We start from the raw sequence: 24,421 nt of genomic DNA on the forward strand, positions 1-24,421 counted from the left end.
TCGTGTCACACCCAATAAGACTAGAGGCTGTAATCACTGCCAAAGATGCTTCAACAAAGTACTGAGTAAAGGGTCTGAATACTTACGCAAATGTAATATTTCAGCTTTACATATACCATACATTTGCTAAAATTTCTACAAACCTGTTTTTGCATTGGCATTATGGGGTATTGTGTGTAGATTGATGAGGGGGAAAAAACTATTTAATCCATTTTAGAATAAGGCTGAAATGTAACAAAATGTGGGAAAAGTCAAGGGGTCTGAATACATTCCAAATGCATTCTACCTAACATCTTTACTAAACTTTAGAAGAGAACTCATCTGTAAAAGAGACCTTGGTCTCAGTATGACTCCATGATAAAATAAAGGTTAAATTAAAAAAAAAAAATATTCGGGCATTATTTCCACTAAGTTCAAGTCAATTCAATAAGACATCTTTAGACTTAATCATCTCAAGGGACATTTATACTTTATCACTCATCCAGCATTACATAAGCCCATTACATACAGTACCAGAGAAAAGTTTGGACACACCTACCCATTTAAGGGTTTTTCTTTATTTTCACTATTTTCTACATTGCGGAATAATAGGGAAGACATCAAAACTATGAAATAACACATATGGAATCATGTAATAACCAAACAAGTTTTAAACTAATCAAAATATAGCCACTGGGATTTTTGCCCATTCTTCAAGGCAAAACCGCTTCAGCTCCTTCAAGTTGGATGGGTTCTGCTGGTGTACAGCAATCTTTAAGTTATACCACAGATTCTCAATTGGATTGAGGTCTGGGCTTTGACTAGGCCATTCCAAGACATTTAAATGTTCCCCCCTAACCACTCGAGTGTTGCTTTAGCAGTATGCTTAGGGTCATTGTCCTGCTGAAAGGTGAAGCTCTGTCCCAGTCTCAAATCGCTGGAAGAGTGAAACAGGTTTCCCTCAAGAATTTCCCTGTATTTAGAGCCATCCATCATTCCTTCAATTCTGACCATTCCCAGTCCCTGCCGATGAAACACATCCCCACAGCATGATGCTGCCACCACCATGCTTCACTGTGGGGATGATGTTCTCGGGGTGATGAGAGGTGTTGGGTTTGCGCCAGACATATTGTTTTCCTTGATGCCAAAAAGCTACATTTTAGTCTCATCTGACCAGAGGACCTTCTTCCATATGTTTGGGGAGTCCCCGACATGCCTTTTGGCAAACACCAAACATGTTTGCTTATTTTTTTCTTTAAGCAATGGCTTTTTTTCTGGCCACTCTTCTGTAAAGCCCAGCTCTGTGGAGTGTACGGCTTAAAGTGGTCCTATGGACAGAGACCTACTAACTTCTATCAAACCCTACCACAGCCCCTCCATCGCCTTACAACCACAATAACCCTATAAGCCAATCTTTCCCTCTCTTCCACATACTGGTACTTACAACATAAATCAACACATGCTTCACCGTGGTACTACTGTTGTACTGTGTTGTTGTATGTGTCGAACTGCTTCGCTTTATCTAGGCCAGGTCGCAGTTGCAAATGAGTACTTGTTCTCAGCTAGCCTACCTGGTTAAATAAAGGTGAAATAAAAAATACATTTTAAAAGAACTACCTGGTGGGTGCACTGTGTACACGATCATCACTACCCCCCCCCCCCGACAAAAAGACTACCTGGAACGTGTCCTTAGTCAACAGCCCCTCCTATACGTGGCAATTGGCTAAACAGACAGGACACGGGGACGCCCCTCACTGACGCGATTGAAGAATAAATATCAACGCCACCAGATTGTTTCAAGAACACCGGTGAAATAGCTAAGTCTACAGAAACACTCATTTTTAAATTGGGCAATATAGTTAGTATCAGATACATCATTTTTTGTAAACTACAGTTGACTGAGTTTAGCTAGATATACTCTACAAATAACAATTCCTTTAAAATGAACGGGCAACTGAACGGTTTCCATAACTCACTCATTGATGAAGAATGCTTTTTGTTCACCTCTGAATCTGTTGGAGAAGGACACCCAGGTGAGTTTGCGTCTGTCTTATTTTAGCTAGCTACTTTCCAACATACGGAAAGGTTATGTGGTAGATTCAGCGAACTAGCAGCAAAGTGCTGCCAAATGCCTGCCAGTCCTTTTTACGAACACGCATAAATGTTAGCTAACATATTGTTCGTTTGCCCCAGTCAGCTAGCTATTTGACTTATTTTTCCACATTTGCTGGTCTTTGAGTCATATTATGAATGGGGAACACGAGCCAGACAGGCCACGCGGGTTGCCTTCACCATGGGATCGGGTGCTAGCTAACGTTAGCTAGAAGCTCATGCTAATCCAGAAAAGTGTGACCCTAAAATACTTGTCTGGATGGTCAAGTCGTGGTGCGTTTATTTAAAAACGTAACATATATGCCATATTTTTATATATTCGTTTTTTCCTTTCATTGAATTTATTAGCACATTTTGGGCGAGTCGAACAACGGTATTACATCAGTAGACTGCGAGCTCGTGCACGTAATGCAACTGCGAGCGCGGACCAAGTAGGTTTAGTTGTTATCTGGTCACTGGGTTAACGGAGTTCTCTAGCAGTGGTGTATTTTAGTTCATTTCAATGCGTGTATAGTAACAATTGTCGGTGATTTATTTTGACTTGACTGAAGCATGAGACCACCGTGTACTCATTTCACCTCAAATCACCATTGTTTCATGAGCTGAAATAAAATATCCCATAAATGTTCCATACGCACGACGAGTTTATTTCTCTTAAATGTTGTGCACAAATTTGTTTACATCACCGTTAGTGAGCATTTCTCCTTTACCAAGATAATCCATCCAGGTGATGATTAAACAGCATGTTCATTACAGGGGACAATTAAAAAGCCACTCGAAAATGTGCTGTTTTGTCACACAATACAATGCCACAGATGTCTCAAGTTTGAGTGTGCAATTGGCATTGTGACTGCAGGAATGTCGACCAGGGCTGTTGCCAGAGAATTGTTGTTAATTTCTCTACCATAAGCCACCTCCGGTGTCTTTTTAGAGTTTTTCAGTAATTCCAACTGGCCTCGATGGCAGACCACATGTATGCCATCGTGTGGGCGACTGGTTTGCTGATGTCAACATTGTGAACAGAATGCCCCACCTCTACCGACAACAAACAATTGCATTTTATCGATGGCAATTTGAATGCACAGAGAGTGTGACGAGATCCTGAGTTCTATTGTCATGCCATTCATCCATTTTATTTACTTTTCTGCTCTTTTGCACACCAATATCTCTTCTCTACCTGTACATGCCCATCTGATCATTTATCACTCCAGTGTTAATCTGCAAAATTGTATTATTCGCCTACCTCCTCATGCCTTTTGCACACATTGTATATAGACTGCCCATTTTTTTCTACTGTGTTATTGACTTGCTAATTGTTTACTCCATGTGTAACTCTGTGTTGTCTGTTCACACTGCTATGCTTTATATTGGCCAGGTCGCAGTTGCAAATGAGAACTTGTTCTCAACTAGCCTACCTGGTTAAATAAAGGTGAAATAAAAAAATAAAAAATAAATCCACCGCCATCACCTCATGTTTCAGCATGTTAATGCACAGCCCCATAATGCACAGTCCCAAGGATGTGTACACGATTCCTGGAAGCTGAAAATGTCCCAGTTGTTCCATGGCCCGCATACCCACCAGATGTCATGCATTGAGCATGTTTGGGATGCTCTGGATCAATGTTTATGACAGCTGTTTCCAGTTCCCCCCAATACCCAGCTTCTTTGTACAGCCATTGATGAGTGGGACAATATTCCACTGTCCACAATCAACGTCCTGATCAACTCTGCGAAGGTGATGTCGAGCTGCATGAGGCAAATGGTGGTCACACCAGATACTTACTGGTGTTCTGATGACCAGCCTGTGACCAACAGATGCATGTCTGTATTCCCAGTCATGTGAAATTCATAGATTAGAGCCTAATGAATTTATTTCCTTATGAGGTAAAATCTTTAAAATGGTTTCATGTTTTTATATTTTTGTTCACAGTTACATTACAGTAGCTAGCCAGGTTTTCTGGCTACAGTCCTCATGTACAGGTTTAAGTGCAATGCTCACTCGACATTTGGGGGAGGGAGACAGCTCCATTGCAGCTGATTATCTAGGCTTACCTCCACCCTAAATATAGGCCAAGGCCTCTTCTCCAGGGACTGCAGAGCCTGTCGCATTATGTACCTTTTGTCACAAGAAGCTGCTTTAAGCAAGTAGTCACTGTTGTAACAATTCAGTGCATATGATAATCTTTTGAATTAAAAGCCAACATGGTGCTATTGGTGAGAGTCTTGTAGAGACTGGTTTTGAAGGCTGCCCCCCTTCCTTGCAGGGCTGGGGGGTGCCAGCCATGGTATGAATGGGCTGTGGTTAGGAATGTGGCTACTGTGGTGCTTTGCAGCTGTCGCTCATGTACATGGCAATGGCTGCTGAGTGGCTCGTTGCAAGTTTGGTCCATTAAAGGTTATTGGTTTTGCATTTGCAGGGATAAACTGCCTGGGGGAAGTGTTCAAGCGGGATCTTAAAAAAAAAAAAAATGTAAGCAGGATACACCCCATAACTCCCATTTCTTGTTTGACAGATAAGATTTGTGACCAGATCAGCGACGCTGTGCTTGATGCCCATCTCAAGCAGGACCCTGATGCCAAAGTGGCATGTGGTAATGATCAAGCACCCATTTAAAAACATTTCTATAGATTTATCCATTTTGCACTAACATGACCGTGCTTCTGTCCCCCCTTTATCACCCTGAATAGCTAATGCTCATGTTTACCTCACTCTCTCACTTTCCTTCACTTGATTTTCTTCTGTTTGTCCCATTCTTTCTCTCACATGCTTTCTCTTTCTGTCTGCATTTTCTTCAGAGACTGTAGCTAAGACTGGGATGATCCTGCTGGCAGGGGAGGTCACCTCCAGGGCCAACGTCGATTACCAGAAGGTCGTCAGGGACACGATCAAGTACATTGGCTATGACGACTCCTCCAAGGGTATTATAGCGAATTTGCTCTTATGAGAGATTAAATCGCTCACTTCCATTGAAAACATGGTTTTAAGAGGTCACAGGGTTTGCTTTAGTAGGTACAGAAAGTAACACTGAGGTTTGACTATTCCCTTCCTACAGGCTTTGACTATAAGACCTGCAATGTCCTGGTGGCTCTGGAGCAGCAATCCCCTGACATTGCTCAGGGTGTTCACCTGGACCGCAAAGAGGAGGATGTGGGAGCTGGAGACCAGGTTAGAAGGTTCCTGTCTTTGAGTGTTTGTGTGAGGAAGTGACTGGGCCTTGACAGTATGATAGTGTTTGTTTTTGTCCCCACTCCAAGTGTTTGACTGTGTTTTGTATTACAGGGTCTGATGTTTGGTTATGCCACTGATGAGACTGAGGAGTGTATGCCCCTCACCATCGTCCTCGCCCACAAGCTCAATGCCAAGATGGCTGAATTGCGCCGCAACGGAACCCTCCCCTGGCTGAGGCCAGACTCCAAAACTCAGGTTAGATTCAGCACTGTAGCCCATGAACACACATGCACCAAATATGGCAATGAAGTCATGTCAATCCCTTGTCCAGATCTTCGTAATGAAGCCGGCTTTTCAGATGCACTCCAATCACATGCAGGTATCCTAGTACCTTGCCTTACCTTGTCAGATGTGTGTACTCATTGAATGACAATACCTTGTCTCCCTCTCTAGGTGACTGTTCAGTACAGGCAGGACCGTGGGGCCATGCTCCCAGTGCGTGTGCACACTGTTGTGGTGTCCGTGCAGCATGATGAAGTAATTTGCCTGGATGAGATGCGTGACGCCCTTAAGGAGCAGGTTGTGAAAGCTGTGGTGCCCACCGTGTACCTGGACGACGACACCATCTACCACCTGCAGCCCAGCGGCCGCTTCGTCATCGGAGGTCCTCAGGTGAGACTGAGAGATGTATTGTACACCACTGTCCTCAATAGACTCTAGAAAATAACCATCCAGAGAGATGTGATCAAGTAGCTACATAGTCAGTCAGATTTGTTTTTTAAAGTAGGCTCTTGTCAACACGAGACATTTCTAACACTGTCCTGGGCTCCTTGGCTGACTCTCTCCCTCGCAGGGTGATGCTGGCCTGACTGGACGTAAGATCATTGTGGACACCTACGGTGGCTGGGGGGCCCACGGTGGAGGGGCCTTTTCAGGGAAAGACTACACTAAGGTGGACCGCTCTGCTGCCTACGCTGCCCGCTGGGTGGCCAAGTCCCTGGTGAAGGCTGAGCTCTGCAAGCGTGTGCTGGTCCAGGTCAGGATTGCGCTAATGGCTGCAACCTAACAGTTTTATTTGTCTTTTGTGGTCGTTTTCAGGTTTTAATTTGCCATAAAAGTCATTCACCTATGTATAACAATGAGATGAAAAGTATAAAAAATAGCATATTTTACAACCTGTCATGTGAGTCTTGATCATGTGTGTGTTAATAAGAAGTGGCTGTGTTGTCAGGTAGCCTATGCCATTGGAGTTGCCCATCCCCTATCCATCTCCATCTTCCACTATGGGACTTCTCAGAAGAGCGAGAGGGAGCTGCTGGACATCGTCAAGAAGAACTTTGACCTCCGCCCTGGTGTCATTGTTAGGTAGTGTGGAACAATGGTGGCTGCCAGTAACATATTTTGTTATCAGTGGTCCCATGGGGTCGGAGCTGGTCTTCATGGGTCTATAGGGGTTCTACATTTGAATGGCGACGGCTTGGTTTGCCCTCTAGTAATCTGTGCATTTATTTACCCGATTCAACACTATTGTGCTTTCTGTGTTCCAGGGAGCTCGACTTGAAAAAGCCTATCTACCAGCGGACTGCTGCCTATGGCCACTTTGGGCGGGAGGCCTTCCCCTGGGAGGTCCCCAAAAAGCTCAAATACTGAAGCCCTCACCCTGAGCTATGGGTGTACTACAGAAAAACCTACAAGCTCTTGGGAGAGATGAATGTCCACAATCACCCCCAAACTCTCATCCCTAAAGGAAACATTTTACACTCCTGTACCCTCTCTACCCATCTGCAATTGCTTGCACACCCCCTGAAATCCATTTCCTGTCTTTCCCTCTGACAGTTGTTTTATCTTAAAAGAAATGTATTTTCTCTCTTCTCCCTCCTGTTTCCGTACCTATCCCCCACCCAATGTTTCTCTGGTTGGAGAAATAATTGCTGGCACATTTTAGGGCTGAAGAATGCTAGGAGTTGCAATAGGTAATTAGGATGTCAATCTTGTCCCCTTAACTCTTTTCAATTAAAAGTTAAGTATTTGTCAGATGTAACCAAAAACCCATTTGTCAAAGTGGAACTGCAGAACTTGAGTTTTCTTGAACTATAGTACCTTGTTTGGAACAGTCATCCCTTCAGACCATGTTTTCTGACGTGTTACAGAGAAGTCAGAAACTTCTAATGAACTCTGGTTCTGTTGGGATGTACGTTGTATCTCTATTCCCTCTGTCACATCCTTTGTCAGATTAAGATTACATGTGAAAGTTCTAGAATGGTCTGATAGACTAAGGTAAAGGCAAGGCACTTCCCCTCTCGACAGTGACCACTGGGTGTCGCTAGAGAAACTGCTTCAGTCTGCTCTACCATTTGATAACTCAATACTTGAAAACAAACGTGAGTGCTTCATTTTTGACTGCCTTTGGGGACCTTTTTAACATGGATGCTGACAAGTGAGGAAGGTTAACTTAAAAAAAGAAACAACAATTAAAAATTATTAGCATGGTTTGACCCTCTGGTTCCTAAAGTGGTCCACAGAAACTTTGGGTTGCAGCCACTAGGTGGTGCTCTAAGCAGTTGCCAGTGTTATTTATATTTTAGCGACAAGGGTTTGGGAGATGACTGACTTCAGAAGTATTTTAACCTTTTTTCTCTTCCCACATGCCCACTGATAAAAGCAAAAGTCTGGCGGGTGTTGTACAGAGAAACCGGCCTTGTTTACAATGCTCTCTGTTGGGTATGTGCGGACTGCAGCATTTGCATTCTCTACATTTATTTGAAATCTTTCTTTTTTTAAAAACATTTTTGGTGGTGAGGCTCAGTCTGGTTACTGAAGGTGTAAAAGTGCCTTTTTAATGTTTTTACCTCACTACACACACCCTGCCTGCTACTATCTCCAACCCCTCACCTGTGATGCTTACAGACCCACCTCACTACACACACCCTTCCTGCTACTATCTCCAACCCCTCACCTGTGATGCTTACAGACCCCTCGGCTCAAATGTTCCATTTCCTAAAGACTTGAAATGCTCCGTGTGAAACCTTTGAATAAAAGTCTACCCTGATGTTCTGTACATAATTCCTTAATTTATTTTTAATTCTCAATATTCAACTTGCAGCACTAACCTCCATTGTTACTGAAACAAATACATTTAATTGGGAGTGGTAGACTCATGTCCCTAATGAGGACACTATCTAATGTACAATGTTTGGAATTTCACTACACAATTGCTTCTGTTTGTAGAAATGATTTCCATGAAAGGGTCAGTCAATGGGAAAAGTAATTTAATTCATGATGTGATTTGATAATGTCAGTAACCATAAAATAATGAGCATGAAGAACACAACTAATATTCATATGGGGATTGAGGTCACATGTAAAGCTAAAGTCACAAGCATGGTAATATGAACATTTTCCTAGTACATTTAGCTTCGTAGACCACCTTTTACTGCTAATATAATGTCTCTAAATAGTTTCAATGTCTCATGTTCTCTTAATCCCTAGCTAGCAGGAATGCAATCATTTAATATGGACTGCTGCCCACAAGTAAAAGTACAGAAGAGTTTTATAAAATCATATCCATTGGCAAAATATTCAGTGCAATGTTCATGTGTTAAAGAAGTGTTATCATCTAGAAAAAAATGTTGACACAGTAAATAGAATATTTGTAATTTGATGTTGAAAGCTTTGGGATCCTCCATTGCTGCAAAGGCCTCAGGCTCGCTCAAAGTCTTGGATTATCAATCTGAAAAGAGAGTGGGCGGAACATTGATTACAACCTGAGTCGTGTGTGTGTGAGACAACCAGTTCATCTGAAACCTAAATAGCATGCCTATCATAAGATTTATTCATATTTGTGTTACTAGGGTCAGTTTAACAAATCATAGGCCCCGTGTCTTTGTTTTATATAACCCCCCCTTCCTGACACATCCTAATGTTTTGTAAACCCAATCCGTGCACAAAAATGCAATTAGTTGTGTGATAAATGTACCCTTGAAGAAAAAGCCCCTTTGCCCCTCTGGCCCCCCAATGGTGGAACAAACTCCCTCACGACGCCAGGACAGCGGAGTCAATCACCACCTTCCGGAGACACCTGAAACCCCACCTCTTTAAGGAATACCTAGGATAGGATAAGTAATCCTTCTCACCCCCCTTTTAAGATCTAGATCCACTATTGTAAAGTGACTGTTCCACTGGATATCATAAGGTGAATGCACCAATTTGTAAGTCGCTCTGGATAAGAGCGTCTGCTAAATGACTTAAATGTAAATGCATAGGCTACAATTGAGTAGATTTCCACTTTTTTTATTGTTGCTGTGTCTGGAAAATGTTCCTTTTCATGCAATTCTACAAAACGTTACCAGAATCTCTTAATGCCAAGCAAATGACTGTGAGAGTGGCTACTCTGACAGTGTCAAATTTATCAATAAAAACAATCTGGCCTTGTGGCCTATGAAGCCTACAATATTAGGAGGAAATACACTGAGTATACAAAACATTACCAACACCTGCTCTTTCCATGACAGCCTGACCAGGTTAAATGTACAGTATATTATAGGCTACAGTTTGCTACTAAATAAGTGGCACACTGACTCACCCAATGATGAAGAAGCCTAGGCTAGTACTCACCGGTGATGGCCGATGCGCTGTTCGTGGCAATAGCATATCTCAAGATAAACTACTTTGAAAAATAGTGATACTGTTCGCTCAACAAACAAAAAAAATCTACAAACAGATTATTCTTCTCTTTTCAGCAGTAGGCATTTGCTTTCCAAACTGTTTTTCCTGTGATTGTATTTTTAAATTAGCAAAAGGCAAATTAACAGCCAACAACAGAAATATAATCCATAGATGGCTGTTCCATTCAAATCAGGACTGGCAGCCATTTCTAGTTTAGCCATGAGTTTAACAGTCAAATTTCTAGGGTAAGAGGCTTCAAAACCCTTTTGTGGAAATGTGTCTATGGCCATAATGCAACAAACTGTTCTGTATTTGGCGAGCATGCTGCCCAAATTGTAAGGCATACCTGTAACTGCCAAAATAAAAAAAAACACTTGAGGAAATTAGGGATACAAAGTATATGGTATGGTGTGTGGGGTGCATTATCCTGGCATGGTTTAGATCCACTAGTAGGATCTATGCAAAGGTGCATTGAAGCTGTTCTGGCAGCTCGTGGTGGCCCAACACCCTATTAAAACACTTTATGTTGGTGTTTCCTTTATTTTGGCAGTTACCTTGCAATAACATTTAATCCACAGTTATTCTCTGTGGCTACATTATGCTCTCTGGTGTATTGTGAACATTGAGAGCGGGCTCCTGTAAGCCCCTGCATTAAACCGGCCCTGTGTGTTAAAATGTGGAATTAAAATTGATTTAATTGTAACAATGAGAACTTGTTCTCAACTAGCCTACCTGGTTAAAGAAAGGTGAAATAAAATAAAAAATCAAATATATATATTTTGTCAGCGATTTACACAAAATACATAACAAAAATATAAACCAGCTGAAATTATATAAAAGCATTTTTTTTGCACACATTTGTTTCTATCCCTGTTAGTGAACATTTCTTCTTTGCCAAGATAATCCATCCACCTGACAGGTGTGGCATATCAATAATCTGATTAAACAGCATGATCATTACACAGGTGCACCTTGTGCAGGGGACAATAAAAGGCCACTCTTAAAATGTGCACAAACGCAGACCACGTGTATGGCGTTGTGGGCGAGCGGTTTGCTGATGTCACTGTTGTGAACAGAATGCCCCATGGTGGCAGTGTGGTTATGGTATGGGCAGGCATAAACTATGGACAACAAACATAATTTGTTACCCATTGAGCACGTTACCCATTGAGCATGTTTTGGATGCTCTGGATCGACGTCTACTACAGCGTGTTCCAGTTCCGGCCAATATCCAGCTTCTTCGCACAGCCATTGAAGAGGAGTGGGACAACATTCCACAGGCCACAATCAACAGCCTGATCAACTCTATGTGAAGATGTGTCATGCTGTATGAGGTAAATGGTGGTCACACCAGATACTGACTGGTAGTCTGATCCACGCCCGTAACTTTTAAGGTATCTGTGACCAACAGATGCATATCTGTATTACCAGTCATGTGAAATTCATAGATTAGGGCCTAATAAATGAATTTAAAATGACAGATTTTTTTATATGAACTGTAACTCAGTAAAATCTTAGAAATGGTTGCATGTTGCGTTGATATTTTTGTTCAGTGTATGTTGAATTTCATATTTGATTAGACATATCATTTTACCTGGTTTCAATGTTGATAGTAAAATGGTATGTTTGAATGCCAAGAGTGTGCAAAGCTGTCATCAACTAAAAGGGTGGCTATTTTGAAGAATATAAAATATATTTTGATTTGTTTAACACTTTTTGGGTTACCACATGATTCCATATGTGTTATTTCAAAGTACAAAGTTGAAAATAGTAAAAATAAAGAAAAACCCTTGAATGAGTAAATGTGTCCAAACTTTTGACTGGTACTGTATGTATACACTATCCAAGCAGAAGATACATCTCCTTCAAATGTTGATATGTGGTTGTGTTCACAATTCAATATCCAGTTTGTCTACAAAATAATGATTGATATGTTGGATTTACGTCTCTCAGTAAATGAATAGCACTAAATCAAATCCAACTTAAATGCACTTCAAATATAGTTTTATTTGATTTAGTCTTATTCTTCAACTTAGAATTTTGGTTGAGATAGAGACATAAATCCAACATATTACTAACTTGTAGATCAACCCACCATCCTTCATAAAAAATAAAATATCCAAAGGTTAAAGTGTATTATTAATATCACTAAGCTACTTCTAAACTTCCAAAGATCTGTTCAACCATGAATGAATGATAATACTGTATGAAAAGATGATCTCTTCCTAAATATTTAGTCAAATTATACATTTTGTGTATGGTTTCTTAGAAACAAGGGGTGGCTTAACTAACACTTTCCCTCAATTTACCCCTCTCCCTTACTGGTTGATGACCCTCTTCAAATCCAATGTATTTCCATGTTGATTTTACGTCACAATACATTGACAAATGACATTGAAACAACTATTAAACCAGTGTGTGTGTCCAGTGGGTTGTCATTCAAGTCATGTCAACCCCTATTAATTCATGTGATTTGTTATGCCAATTTGTACTCCTGAACTAATGTAGGCTTGCCAAAACAAAGGGGATGAATATTTATGCAACAACTGTATTTTAGTTATTTAATTTGCATACATTTGTAAAAATGTACAGGATTTTTTTTCACCTTGACATTATGGAGTATTTTGTGTAGATCAATGGCAAAATGTCATAGTTAAATCCATTTCAATCCCACTTTGTAAAGCAACAAATGTGAAAGAAATCCAAGACGGGTGAATACTTTTAATAGGCGCTGTATGTACATCAAGAGTCAACTTACCGTCCACTTTGAGAGTAGGTACTGGGCAGAGGTTCTTACTTCCACACAAACTTCTGGCAGATTGACACCATCTGTATAAGACAAATTGCATGCAAAGATTTAAACACCTTTGTTCTGTTATGAAATGTCTACTATACTTTTTTGTATTTTCTTGATGTATTTCCTATTGTGTAATTTCTTGTGTGATTGTGTGATGCAGGGCTCCCTTAGTCTTAAGAGACATTAGTCTCAATGAGACTCCCTGATAAAATAAAGGTCAAATAAAATAAAACTTTGTTGGTGCGTTCAGTGGCCTTACCCCGCATTCCAGGGCAGTCTTGAGGTCTCTGCAACTGTAACTGGTGCCCAGAGTGCATGGGTCCCCTCCCTGTTCTCCTGCCTCTATCACTCCCCCACACAGGCCCACTCTCTGAGAAACAAACAAACTTAAATTACATCCCCACCCCATAGAAATTTGGATTTAACATCTACGGGATCGGTGTCCCCCCGCGGGACGGTTGAGCTAATAACAAAGTAACAAAAGAAATTCCCAGGATATAGACATGTCTGATATGGGCAGAAAACTTAAATTCCTGTTAATCTAACTGCACTGTCCAATTCACAGTAGCTATTACAGTGAAATAATACTATGCTATTGTTTGAGGTCGAGTGCACAATTATGAACTTGAAAATGTATTAATAAACCAATTAGTCACATTTGGGCAGTCTTGATACAACATTTTGAACAGATATGCAAAGGTTCATTGGATCAGTCTAAAACGTTGCACATACACTGCTGCCAACTAGTGGCCAAAATTTGAATAGCACCTATGCTGGAATAATACATTATTGCCTTTCTCTTGCATTTCAAAGATGATGGTATAAAAAAATACAAAAAAACGCATGTTTTGTTCTTTGTATGATCCTTTACCAGATCTAATGTGTTATATTCTCTTACATTAATTTCACATTTCCACAAACTTCAAAGTGTTTCCTTTCAAATTGTATCAAAAATATGCATATCCTTGCTTCAGGTCCTGAGCTACAGACAGTTAGATTTGGGTATGTCTTTTTAGGCGATAATTGAAAAAAGGGTCAGATCCTTAGTGACTTTCATGTTACGTTACAGTGTGTAGTCGAGTGAATCTAAACATGACATACCTCACATACATCAAGGGCTGACTCTGGTTTACCCAGAACCCCCTTCAGCTGGTGCCCATGAAGCTGGGTAAAGCCATCACACTGAAAAGAGAGAAATAAGACATGAGCCCAGAGGCTCCTATAAGGCTCCTATGTGAGATGAGGGAGATGTAGACCAGGGGGCAGGGCTGACCTTGGGCAGGGCCTTGGGGTGGAGCTGGCAGACAGAGGCCAGGAAGGAGGAGGTCTGGGGCTCTGAAGCATTGGAGCCCAGCTGTAGATGAGTCAGAACCGCCAGGGTCAGACAGGAGTCACAGTCAGACAGAGGAGCACTCTCTGAGAGGGAGAGAAAGAGGGAGAGGAGACATATCAAAACAGGGGATAATATAGAAGAGGAATGATAGAGAGAAAAGTGATTATATGGTGGTGATGCAAAGCAGGGCAGGAGGGATGAACTCACCCAGGACAGGCGTATCCATGCCATGACAGGCTTCGACGAGGGTGCATATGACCTCAGGGGTGGCGTAGGTCAGGAGCATGTCCATCAGCATCTTACCATACTTCTCTATCAGGTTCTCACACTGCTTCCTGTAGGACATGGGTAGAATACCACACACCTTCCCCAGCAGATCAATCACAGCCATCTGGGAGGGGAAACAGATACAGGGCATTGGGGAAATGATTGTTTGTGTGTACGCACATGTAGGGTGGCAGGTAGCCTAGCGGTTAAGTGTGTTAGGCCAGTAACCAAAAGGTTGCTCGTTCAAATCCCCAAGCTGTCTAGATGAAAAATCTGTCAATGTGACCTTGAGCAAGGCACTTAACCCTAGTTTCTTTGGATACAAATGTGTGTGTTAGTGCACAGCAAACTCTGATTGGTAAGCTTAACACTGTGGGTGTACAATTTAATGTTTTTTAAGTGTTCACATGAGAACCACCAGAACGTATTTTTCTAAAGACTTTTCAAAGTGTTGCCCTTTTAACAGTGTTACAGTGTATATTTCCTAACACCAGCGATGTAGGTATTGAACACTATATTGAGTGAAGACAACACTTTTTTAGTGTGTTCCAACTGTTTCTAACACCAGTGGCATTAAAATGTTACACTAACTCAGTGTGTAAGGTACTCTCCTATGGTTTTCACTGATACAGTGTATTTTGGAATTTGAATTTTACTCTAACAGTTAACTAGTTTATAAACTGGCTACATCACATTATGCTGGCTTGCAAAATGATGTGTAAATCCTATTGAATTCTAGCCAGATTGAGGATATCCAACAATTGTAACTTTTCACCTGCAACCTGCATTTAGAATGACTGGCAAGGTAGGGCTCGAAAAAATGTAGACTACCTAAACTATCTAAACTGGAACGACCATCTCAGCAACGGGTGCAATAAATCTAACTACTAACAGATTGGATTAGTTTAGAAAAATGTCATGTTATTTACATGTGTGTAGCATTAAAATCAATGTCCATGCAAAAAAATCTAAGAATCTACCTGCAATGTTTACAACTATTAGTAAAAAAACATCAAAAAGGCAGCTGTTTCAAAACTCCAAACACATTTTCAAATGACTAATTACAAAACACAAAATCATACAGTCACCTTTTCATCAAACTTAATCATCTAGAAATACATTTCACATTGCAGTACATGTTCATATAAAAGCAATTGCTTTTCACAATGCAATGCTCACATGACTTTTGATATGATTCTCTCCTCTTTTGTTCAAATGCATTTACTATAACTTAATCCGACTGCTCTGAATTGATGATCACTTAAACGTTTGGTAAACCTATAGATTTGACATGTCAACTGTTTTGTCTACTACAGATTTTGAGAACTACATACTTAAAATATGTCTGTAAAGTAGAAACATAAAAAGTATGATTTCCTGTATACTCAAATGTACAACTATGATGATGACTATGATGATTTTACTTCACAGTACATAAAAAAAATCTGACATTGACAAGATCAGATATATACTGTACGTAACAAATTTATTGGTCGCATCCACAGATTAGCAGATGTTACAGCAGGTGCAGTGAAATGCTTGTATTTGTAACTCTAACAGTGCAGTGATAGAATATCAATACAATACCAACATGCAAATCATCCAGAAAGTCCAAAACAAGAAAGAAATGCATCCCCCAGTACAGTAATACATGCCATTTACATAGCAGACACTTTAATCCAAAGTGACAACAGTCTACATATTTTGGTATGTGACCCTAGTGGGAAGCAAACCCACAACTCTGGTGTTGCTCGTGCTGTGTTCTAATGAACTAAGCCACGTACAGGACCAATACAATACAGAAAGAAGTACAATACAATACTGTAAAATACAATACATGATTACAATACAGGTGGAAGATGTATGATTGCCATCCCGTAAGTGTACCACCCTCCTCCAGGCCATGGATGAGGCATGCAATGATTTCAAACCAGACCTAAATCAGACTTTGATTTGCAATGCTAAAAGGTGCATGAACAATAAGGATATTTATTTTGATATCGATGAGAACCTATGTCCAAATGCTCAAGACAGGCTTGATGCAATTTAGTGCCTGCTAAACGATGTTTCCTTCATTTGATCACACCTTTGATCACACATGGGATAGTGTACCTAATATGAAAACAGTGTAATGTACTGTAATTTATTTATTTGTTGTTAACAATACAAATAATTAGACAATAATTAGACAATCACTTAATCAAACTGTTCAAAACTGGTAACTACTGAACCAAAATGATGTAGTGCTTGTAGTTAGCATATACAGTATAGTTTGATAACTGCTGAACACTGTAAATGTATATATGTTTGCCTCATAAATGTATCAATCTGACATCAATTTATGATGGAAGGTAAACCAAATCATATACAGTGCCTTGAGAAAGTATTCGTCCCCTTGAACTTTGCAACCTTTTGCCACATTTCAGGCTTCAAACATAAAGATATAAAACTGTATTTTTTTGTGAAGAATCAAGTGGGACACAATCATGAAGTGGAACGACATTTATTGGATATTTCAAACTTTTTTAACAAATCAAAAACTGAAAAATTGGGCGTGCAAAATTATTCAGCCCCTTTACTTTCAGTGCAGCGATACTGTATCATTTGACAAATCCCATAGATAAGGTGATCTTGCTAAATGTAGCATGGGGCATAAATAACATACAACACCGCGCTACGTTTCTACAGTAGCCAACTCCTTTACAATACCCCCATTTCTGATGATTTGTCCACCTATTTACAATATAAGATATATATAATATAATATATATATATATAATAATAATATATATATAATAATATATAATAAAATGTAAATCTGACAGACATATTTCTCAACATGCTCACAATCTGCCATTGGATACAAATTATATATTTTTTTGCAAGTTATAGTCAAATACTGTATGGAAAATGATATTTACCATCTACTACCTTCTGTAGCTCAGTTGGTAGAGCATGGCGCTTGTAACGCCAGGGTAGTGGGTTCGATCCCCGGGACCACCCATACGTAGAATGTATGCACACATGACTGTAAGTCGCTTTGGATAAAAGCGTCTGCTAAATGGCATATATTATTATATATATTACTATTCTTTCTATTCAGCATTTCAAAAAGAATAGTTTTGAAATGTGTGTCTTGTATTTTTTGGTATTGGACTAAATGGTAGTTAAAATGACTAAATGGTGAGCCTGTTCAAAACCTGATATATTGGTGACTAAATTGAATGTTCTCATGGCATTTCATTAATTTTGCATGAATGACTCAGGGGTGAACCCTAACCCGAACCCTAACCTCTATGAATACACAATCAAAGGTTCTGAACCTAACAAGTGTTATCAGTTATAGTTTTCTTCTAAGAGTTTTGAAAATATACAACTTACATCTGAAAAATGTGCCAAAGTGATTGAAAAAAAAAGATGGCACTAACACAGGCAACCCCTCGATTGAGTAACAGTATTTTAAAGATATGAACAACAGCTGGGGTGTGTGTGTTCCTGTGTGCATGCCTTGGCTGAATCTAGTTGATGATCCCTGCACTAATTATATTTCTATGGCATGCCTTACCTCAGTCCTTATTTTCGGCAGCATACTCTCCAGTGACTTGATAAGATAAATGCAGAAGGTACATTCGGGCGAGAACTGCACCTAGTAGACAAAACAGAAAGAAAACAGAGGGAGAAAGAGAACAAGATAAAGACAGACAAACAGTCAGGTACAGACAAAAAGTCAGCGGGACACAGAGTAGAGGTCAGAGAGAGAGTGCATTTAGTCCTGTTCTTTCTGTCTCACCTTTGTCATTGTCATGGCTGACTTCAGACCCGCTTGAATGTGATCGGTCAGCAGGCTCTGCTGCTGGCTGTCTGACTGGGAGCCACACAGTCCCAACACGGTACACACCTCAGTGGGTTTCTGTGGGAGAGGAGAGAGGCTCAATTCAGGCTCATTCAGTCAGAATTATATAACAAATGACAAACCAGGATCTTTCTCAACCTCCCATCAGCACGTACGAAGAAGCTGGTCAAGAAGGTGATGACCAGGGGGAGGTTCTTATCCACTTGCTCCCGGCACAGTTTGGGGGACGCAGGACCTGGCATGAGGTCACATAGTTTCTCCAATTCGCCCCTGATCTCGGTCTGGGGATGGAGGAGTGGGAGGCATCAGTTGAAATAATTTTGAGGCACATTAAGTAAATGATGTGTTTTACAATCATTAAGACATATTAGAATATGTATTAAAAGCTACAGTGAAGTACATTTCTTTTTGCATACCACTGGTTTGTTGGGCAACTGATTGTGTTTAAGAAGAATTAACTATTCAGGGGTGAGATTACACCGTCCGAAGTGCCTGATCAGCCTCAGAGGAAAGGGGAACTTAGAAGTCAGAAATACACTGTGAACTGCTTTTATAGTTACTTTTATATAGAAAAGAGGAAGTGGCTTTCTAACTCTCCAAAACAGCAAAGTAGAACAGAAACACAAACTGTACCACTTGTGTTGAGTGAGGGTTTGTGGGAAAAAAACAGGTGAAAACCATTTCAGGAACTGAAAGTGGCTGTTTTTCATTGTTTGCGGAAAAGAAACCTGAATGCTCTATCTGCAGCCACAAATAGGAAGAAAAACTGACCCAGGTGAATGAGCATCATATGCACATACATGTAGTACTGATGTGATGGTTATACAGTGGGGTAAAAAAGTATTTAGTCAGCCACCAATTGTGCAAGTTCTCCCACTTAAAAAGATGAGAGAGGCCTGTAATTTTCATCATAGGTACACTTCAACTATGACAGACAAAATGAGAGAAAAAATCCAGAAAATCACATTGTAGGATTTTTAATGAATTTATTTGCAAATTATGGTGGAAAATAAATATTTGGTCAATAACAAAAGTTTATCTCAATACTTTGTTATAAACCCTTTGTTGGCAATGACAGAGGTCAAACGTTTTCTGTAAGTCTTCACAAGGTTCACACACACTGTTGCTGGTATTTTGGCCCATTCCTCCATGCATATCTCCTCTAGAGCAGTGATGTTTTGGGGCTGTTGCTGGGCAACACAGACTTTCAACTCCCTCCAAAGATTTTCTACGGGGTTGAGATCTAGAGACTGCCTAGGCCACTCCAGGACCTTGAAATGCTTCTTACGAAGCCACTCCTTCGTTGCTCGGGCGGTGTGTTTGGGATCATTGTCATGCTGAAAGACTCAGCCACGTTTCATCTTCAATGCCCTTGCTGATGGAAGGAGGTTTTCACTCAAAATCTCACGATACATGGCCCCATTCATTCTTTCCTTTACACGGATCAGCGTCCTGGTCCCTTTGCAGAAAAACAGCCCCAAAGAATGATGTTTCCACCCCCATGCTTCACAGTAGGTATGGTGTTTTTTGGATGCAACTCAGCATTCTTTGTCCTCCAAACACGACGAGTTGAGTTTTTACCAAAAAGTTATATTTTGGTTTCATCTGACCATATAATATTCTCCCAATCTTCTTCTGGATCATCCAAATGCTCTCTAGCAAACTTCAGACGGGCCTGGACATGTACTGGCTTAAGCAGGGGGACACGTCTGGCACTGCAGGATTTGAGTCCCTGGCAGCGTAGTGTGTTACTGATGGTAGGTTTTCTTACTTTGGTCCCAGCTCTCTGCAGCTCATTCACTAGGTCTGGATTTTTGCTCACCGTTCTTGTGATCATTTTGACCCCACGGGGTGAGATCTTGCGTGGAGCCCCAGATCGAGGGAGATTATCAGTGGTCTTGTATGTCTTCCATTTCCTAATAATTGCTCCCACAGTTGATTTCTTCAAACCAAGCTGCTTACTTATTGCAGACTCAGTCTTCCCAGCCTGGTGCAGGTCTACAATTTTGTTTCTGGTGTCATTTCACAGCTCTTTGCTCTTGGCCATAGTGGAGTTTGGAGTGTGACTGTTTGAGGTTGTGGACTGGTGTCTTTTATACTGATAACAAGTTCAAACAGGTGCCATTACTACAGGTAACGAGTGGAGGACAGAGGAGCCTCTTAAAGAAGAAGTTACAGGTCTGGGAGAGCCAGAAATCTTGCTTGTTTGTAGGTGACCAAATACTTATTTTCCACCATAATTTGCAAATAAATTCATAAAAAATCCTACAATGTGATTTTCCTGATTTGTTTTCTTCTAATTTTGTCTGTCATAGTTGAAGTGTACCTATGATGAAAATTACAGGCCTCTCTCATCTTTTTAAGTGGGAGAACTTGTACAATTGGTGGCTGACTAAATACTTTTTTGCCCCACTGTATGTTTCTGGGTGTTATTATGAATGATTCAAATGTATGGTATGTATGGTTCAGGGGTGCATGTTCTGTCGATGCATATTCACCTGTATGTCCGGGTTGGAGATAAGGTCTTTAAGGAGTTCAATTATTTGGGTACAGTCCTGGCAGCTGTCCCCTTTCTGAGAGGAAGAGAGGGAAAGAGAACAATGCCAACTCAAAGCTGTGGCGGGATACTGAGGCAAAGACATCCTTTTATTCTAGTTGACATTATTCCTGAAGGTCCCTGACAAGCAGTGCTGGATTTCTGTGAAATATTATTTTGTGTTGCAAAACATGTCTCCTCTCATTTATACCTGCTTCTATAGTCTATAGTCTGAAAATCTGTTTTAAAGAAAACAGAAGTGAAATTGACTCGGTTCTTATTAAGACACAAAATATTATGACCCCATCACTGAAAGATAACATTCTCAAGAACATGTATGTGTCTTCTGTTTCCCTATACAATGCCCACAAGCGTCATTAGAACAGGGTCAGTGGAGGTTCCTCATAGGAGGAAGGGGAGGACCATCCTCCTCAGTGAATTCCATAAAAATACAAATAATGAAACATTTCAAAAGTTATCCTGCCTACAACTCCCGTACGGGCTCGGGAGAGACGAAGGTTGAAAGTCATGCACAACCCAACCAAGCCACACTTCTTCTTAACACAGCACGCATCCAACCCGGAAGCCAGCCGCACCAATGTGTCGGAGGAAACACTGTGCACCTGGCAACCTTGGTTAGCGTGCACTGCGCCCAGCCCGCCACAGGAGTCACTGGTACACGATGAGACAAGGATATCCCTACCGGCCACACCCTCACAGCACTAGGCCAATTGTGGTTCGCCCCACAGACCTCCCGGTCGGGGCCAGTTACGACAGAGCCTGGGAGCGAACCCAGAGTCTCTGGTGGAGTACAGCACTCTTAACCACTGTGCCACCCGGGAGGCCAGGGAAGGGAAATCTTAACGCTACAGCATACAATGACATTCTAGATGATTCTGTGCTTCCAACTTTGTGGCAACAGTTTGGTGAAGGCCCTTTCCTGTTTCAGCATGACATTGTCCACATGCACAAAGCGGGGTCCATACAGAAATGGTTTGTAGAGATCGGTGTGGAAGAACTTGACTGCACAGATTCCAACCTCATTGCCCGACCTCACTAATGTTTTGTGGCTGAATGGAAGCAAGTCCCTGCAGCAATGTTCCAACATCTCGTGGAAAGCCTTCGCGGAAGTGTGGAGGCTGTTATAGCAGCAAAGGGGGACCAACTTTATATTAATGCCCATGATTTTGGAATGAGATGCTTGACGAGCAGGTGTCCACATACTTTTGGTCATGTTGTGTATGTTGACTATGAGGTGACAATGATGGTTAACAGTCATGATATGAAGGTTTGACTTGGGAAGGTTGCGAGAAGGAATTATATATTCAAGGAGCAAAGTGATCATGCTGTTTTTATATGGTTGCTATGAAAGTCAACTGTGCATGTGTGTTATCTGGGGTGTATTCATTCCACCAATTCTGTTGAAAAACGTTTCTTAAAACGGGAGCAAATGGAACAAAACGGGGATAAACATACCTGAATTATTCCAATAGAAACTCTCATTTGCAACTGTTGGACTAATGATTACATCCTAGATCAGCTAGATGCAAGCAAGACAGTGCAAGGCGGTATTGAATGTGTTACTGTGTGTCACCTTGATTACTTAGTTATCTCAACCTGTACAGCACCTACATTATAAACTTTCATTCATAGGCGAGGTTGTAGCAACCTCATGATGGGAACAGGGACATTTTGAGTATCATGTAGTAGCATAAACCTATCGCTGTTACATTGAACAGGGTGAACGGAATATGAATGACAGTCATCCAAAATGCTCTAATAAAAATAAGACCATACTCATAAAATATACAATTATCCTCCCTCATTTTAAACGGCACCGACCCCCACTGAACAGAGAAGACAAGACCAGGCACTAAATCAGACTGGGAGAAAAGTTTCCATCTACAGTTTTTATGCATGTAAAGTTATACTGTATGAGAAAAAAATCAAGACAGCTGTGATGGAAATAGGACGTTTCGGTACAATTTTATAAATGCCAACAGATCATTTGTTAGTTATTTTTTTCTGTCGGTAAAATTAATTATTCGAGAAAAGGCGTTGGAAACGAGTTTATGTGCAAATATTGAAATAATAACCATCATATCGAAGTAAACTTGGAATCACGCGATGACATGTTGTGTGGTCCTCCCACTACTATGCCTACTCGGGAAACCATGCCGTTTTTAAACTACATATTAAATCGTTTATGATGAACTTCAGAGGGTGGTGAAAGTGCACGGCGATGAGTTTGATGCTCCTTTCCAATAACTATTTAGGGTCTTAATCTGGTGACATGATGATCGATGCTTGACTGCCGTTTGACAAATACAAATATTCTGGCTGTTATCCATAATAATCTCATAATGTGACCAGCCTACCCACACAGTCTACCCGCTCTGTATTTGCGTGTTTTTGGCTAGAGCGCACGTGCCAATCACAGAGTAGGCACATTTGCTATTTTACGCAATCATTGAACATGCGATTGAAACCCACTGAACTCTAGATTTGTATTTGATACATGAAAACTTGAGCGAAAAAACATACTTCATTCAACTTGAAATACTGTCAAAGGTATTGTCAGACTGATTTGTAATAGACCGCCATAGCCCCAATTAAAATATTAAAGAAAAATTGGCCGTTGATTACATCACCTTTAGTGAGAACACAAAAAATGTATTAATTAATCAAAATGGGATCATGGGCCCAAAAAGTTTGGGAACCCCTGGGAACTAATCTGAATGATAATGCTATTGATATTTATACTTATATTTGATTTATATACTGTAGTAATTATATTAATTATGGAGCTCATTATCTGGTAATTTTCTCTTAGTAAAACACAATAATATTTCTCTATTTTTTCTCTATATTCTTTTGCTTTTTGAATCCTGCCAGGTGGTTGTTAGTATGCAGCACAATGTTGCATACACTGGTATTCCTATGTTTTGTGGGTTAAAGGGGGGAATCATTGTTTTCAAAATAAAAATAGTACTTACTTTCAGCTTGTCCCAGGCGTTTTGTGTTCCCTCCCCACCGACAACCCTTGCCAAAGCTGTGGGAAAGATAAAAATATGAAGAAAAAGAAAATCTGTTCTAAAAATGTGTCTCCATAAACACCTTTTTCCATTTGTGGTTCTAAATATCTAATGAACAAGATTATATATTGTAATTACATGTTTAGGGTTAAAACATGAATGTATATGTCAATGTACAACCCTAACCCAATGTATATGTCAATAATGTACATTGAATTAAATATACTATAACATCATATTCATATGTTATAGTATTAACCGAAACTGTGTGCAATTGTATAGCATACCTGTGGTCTGGTAAGAAATTAAGACAACGAGTGCAAGCTTGAAAGAGGCCATCATAAGTCAGTCTCTTTCAAAGACTACTTGGAAAATGAATAACCACTCAATGTAGGATTGGGGTATAGACAGGGTCCAGCTGCCGCAGAAAGCCCTCGCCAATCAGAGCTTGACAGAAAACCACAGGTTGAAGTGTGATAAGCTATTTGTATTCTCTTTGGTATTGCGGAACTGAGTTGTACAAAAGTAATGAGGGTCCCAATTCAATATAAGCTGTAACTTTAGTTTCAGTATCTTGGATGCTATAACAAAACCCATGTTTTATTTATTTTATTTCACCTTTATTTAACCAGGTAGGCTAGTTGAGAACAAGTTCTCATTTACAATTGCAACCTG

The 24,421-nt window shown here is 40.4% G+C and overlaps 2 protein-coding genes across 2 annotated transcripts; one reads left to right on the forward strand and one right to left on the reverse strand.

Moving 5' to 3' along the window:
- Positions 1 to 1,714: 1,714 nt before the first annotated feature.
- LOC118385194 (S-adenosylmethionine synthase-like) lies at positions 1,715 to 8,309 on the forward strand. Its single transcript, XM_035772123.2, has 9 exons — positions 1,715 to 2,012; positions 4,605 to 4,682; positions 4,888 to 5,010; positions 5,145 to 5,257; positions 5,372 to 5,515; positions 5,714 to 5,932; positions 6,114 to 6,296; positions 6,492 to 6,625; positions 6,808 to 8,309. Exons 1-9 carry the CDS (start codon positions 1,922 to 1,924, stop codon positions 6,908 to 6,910), a joined length of 1,188 nt encoding a protein of 395 aa, XP_035628016.1. The 5' UTR covers positions 1,715 to 1,921; the 3' UTR covers positions 6,911 to 8,309.
- A 203-nt stretch (positions 8,310 to 8,512) lies between these two features.
- On the reverse strand, positions 8,513 to 24,189 carry LOC118385195 (prosaposin-like). The gene is made up of 12 exons (XM_035772124.2): positions 24,034 to 24,189; positions 23,708 to 23,763; positions 20,674 to 20,748; positions 18,331 to 18,456; positions 18,113 to 18,232; positions 17,888 to 17,968; positions 14,263 to 14,446; positions 13,996 to 14,138; positions 13,824 to 13,904; positions 12,982 to 13,092; positions 12,684 to 12,754; positions 8,513 to 8,990 (listed from the first exon to the last, which is right to left on the reverse strand). The coding sequence occupies exons 1-11, from the start codon at positions 24,086 to 24,088 to the stop codon at positions 12,719 to 12,721; spliced, it is 1,068 nt and encodes a 355-aa protein (XP_035628017.1). The 5' UTR covers positions 24,089 to 24,189; the 3' UTR covers positions 8,513 to 8,990; positions 12,684 to 12,718.
- Positions 24,190 to 24,421: the final 232 nt, after the last annotated feature.

Source organism: Oncorhynchus keta, chromosome 6 (assembly GCF_023373465.1).
Source record: "Oncorhynchus keta strain PuntledgeMale-10-30-2019 chromosome 6, Oket_V2, whole genome shotgun sequence".
In the NCBI taxonomy this organism is placed as follows: Eukaryota; Metazoa; Chordata; class Actinopteri; order Salmoniformes; family Salmonidae; genus Oncorhynchus; species Oncorhynchus keta.

Bases quoted from the DNA above. Each gene is read 5' to 3' on its own strand.
- LOC118385194 (XM_035772123.2), top strand. From the start codon at position 1,922: ATGAACGGGCAACTGAACGGTTTCCATAACTCACTCATTGATGAAGAA. The intron at 2,013-4,604 runs GTGAGTTTGCGT...CTTGTTTGACAG, and splicing joins TGTTGGAGAAGGACACCCAG to ATAAGATTTGTGACCAGATC. The intron at 6,626-6,807 runs GTAGTGTGGAAC...TCTGTGTTCCAG, and splicing joins CGCCCTGGTGTCATTGTTAG to GGAGCTCGACTTGAAAAAGC.
- LOC118385195 (XM_035772124.2), bottom strand. From the start codon at position 24,088: ATGATGGCCTCTTTCAAGCTTGCACTCGTTGTCTTAATTTCTTACCAG. The intron at 20,749-23,707 runs GTAAGTACTATT...TCTTCCTCTCAG, and splicing joins ACGCCTGGGACAAGCTGAAA to AAAGGGGACAGCTGCCAGGA. The intron at 13,905-13,995 runs GTCAGCCCTGCC...CTCTCTTTTCAG, and splicing joins ACCCCAAGGCCCTGCCCAAG to TGTGATGGCTTTACCCAGCT.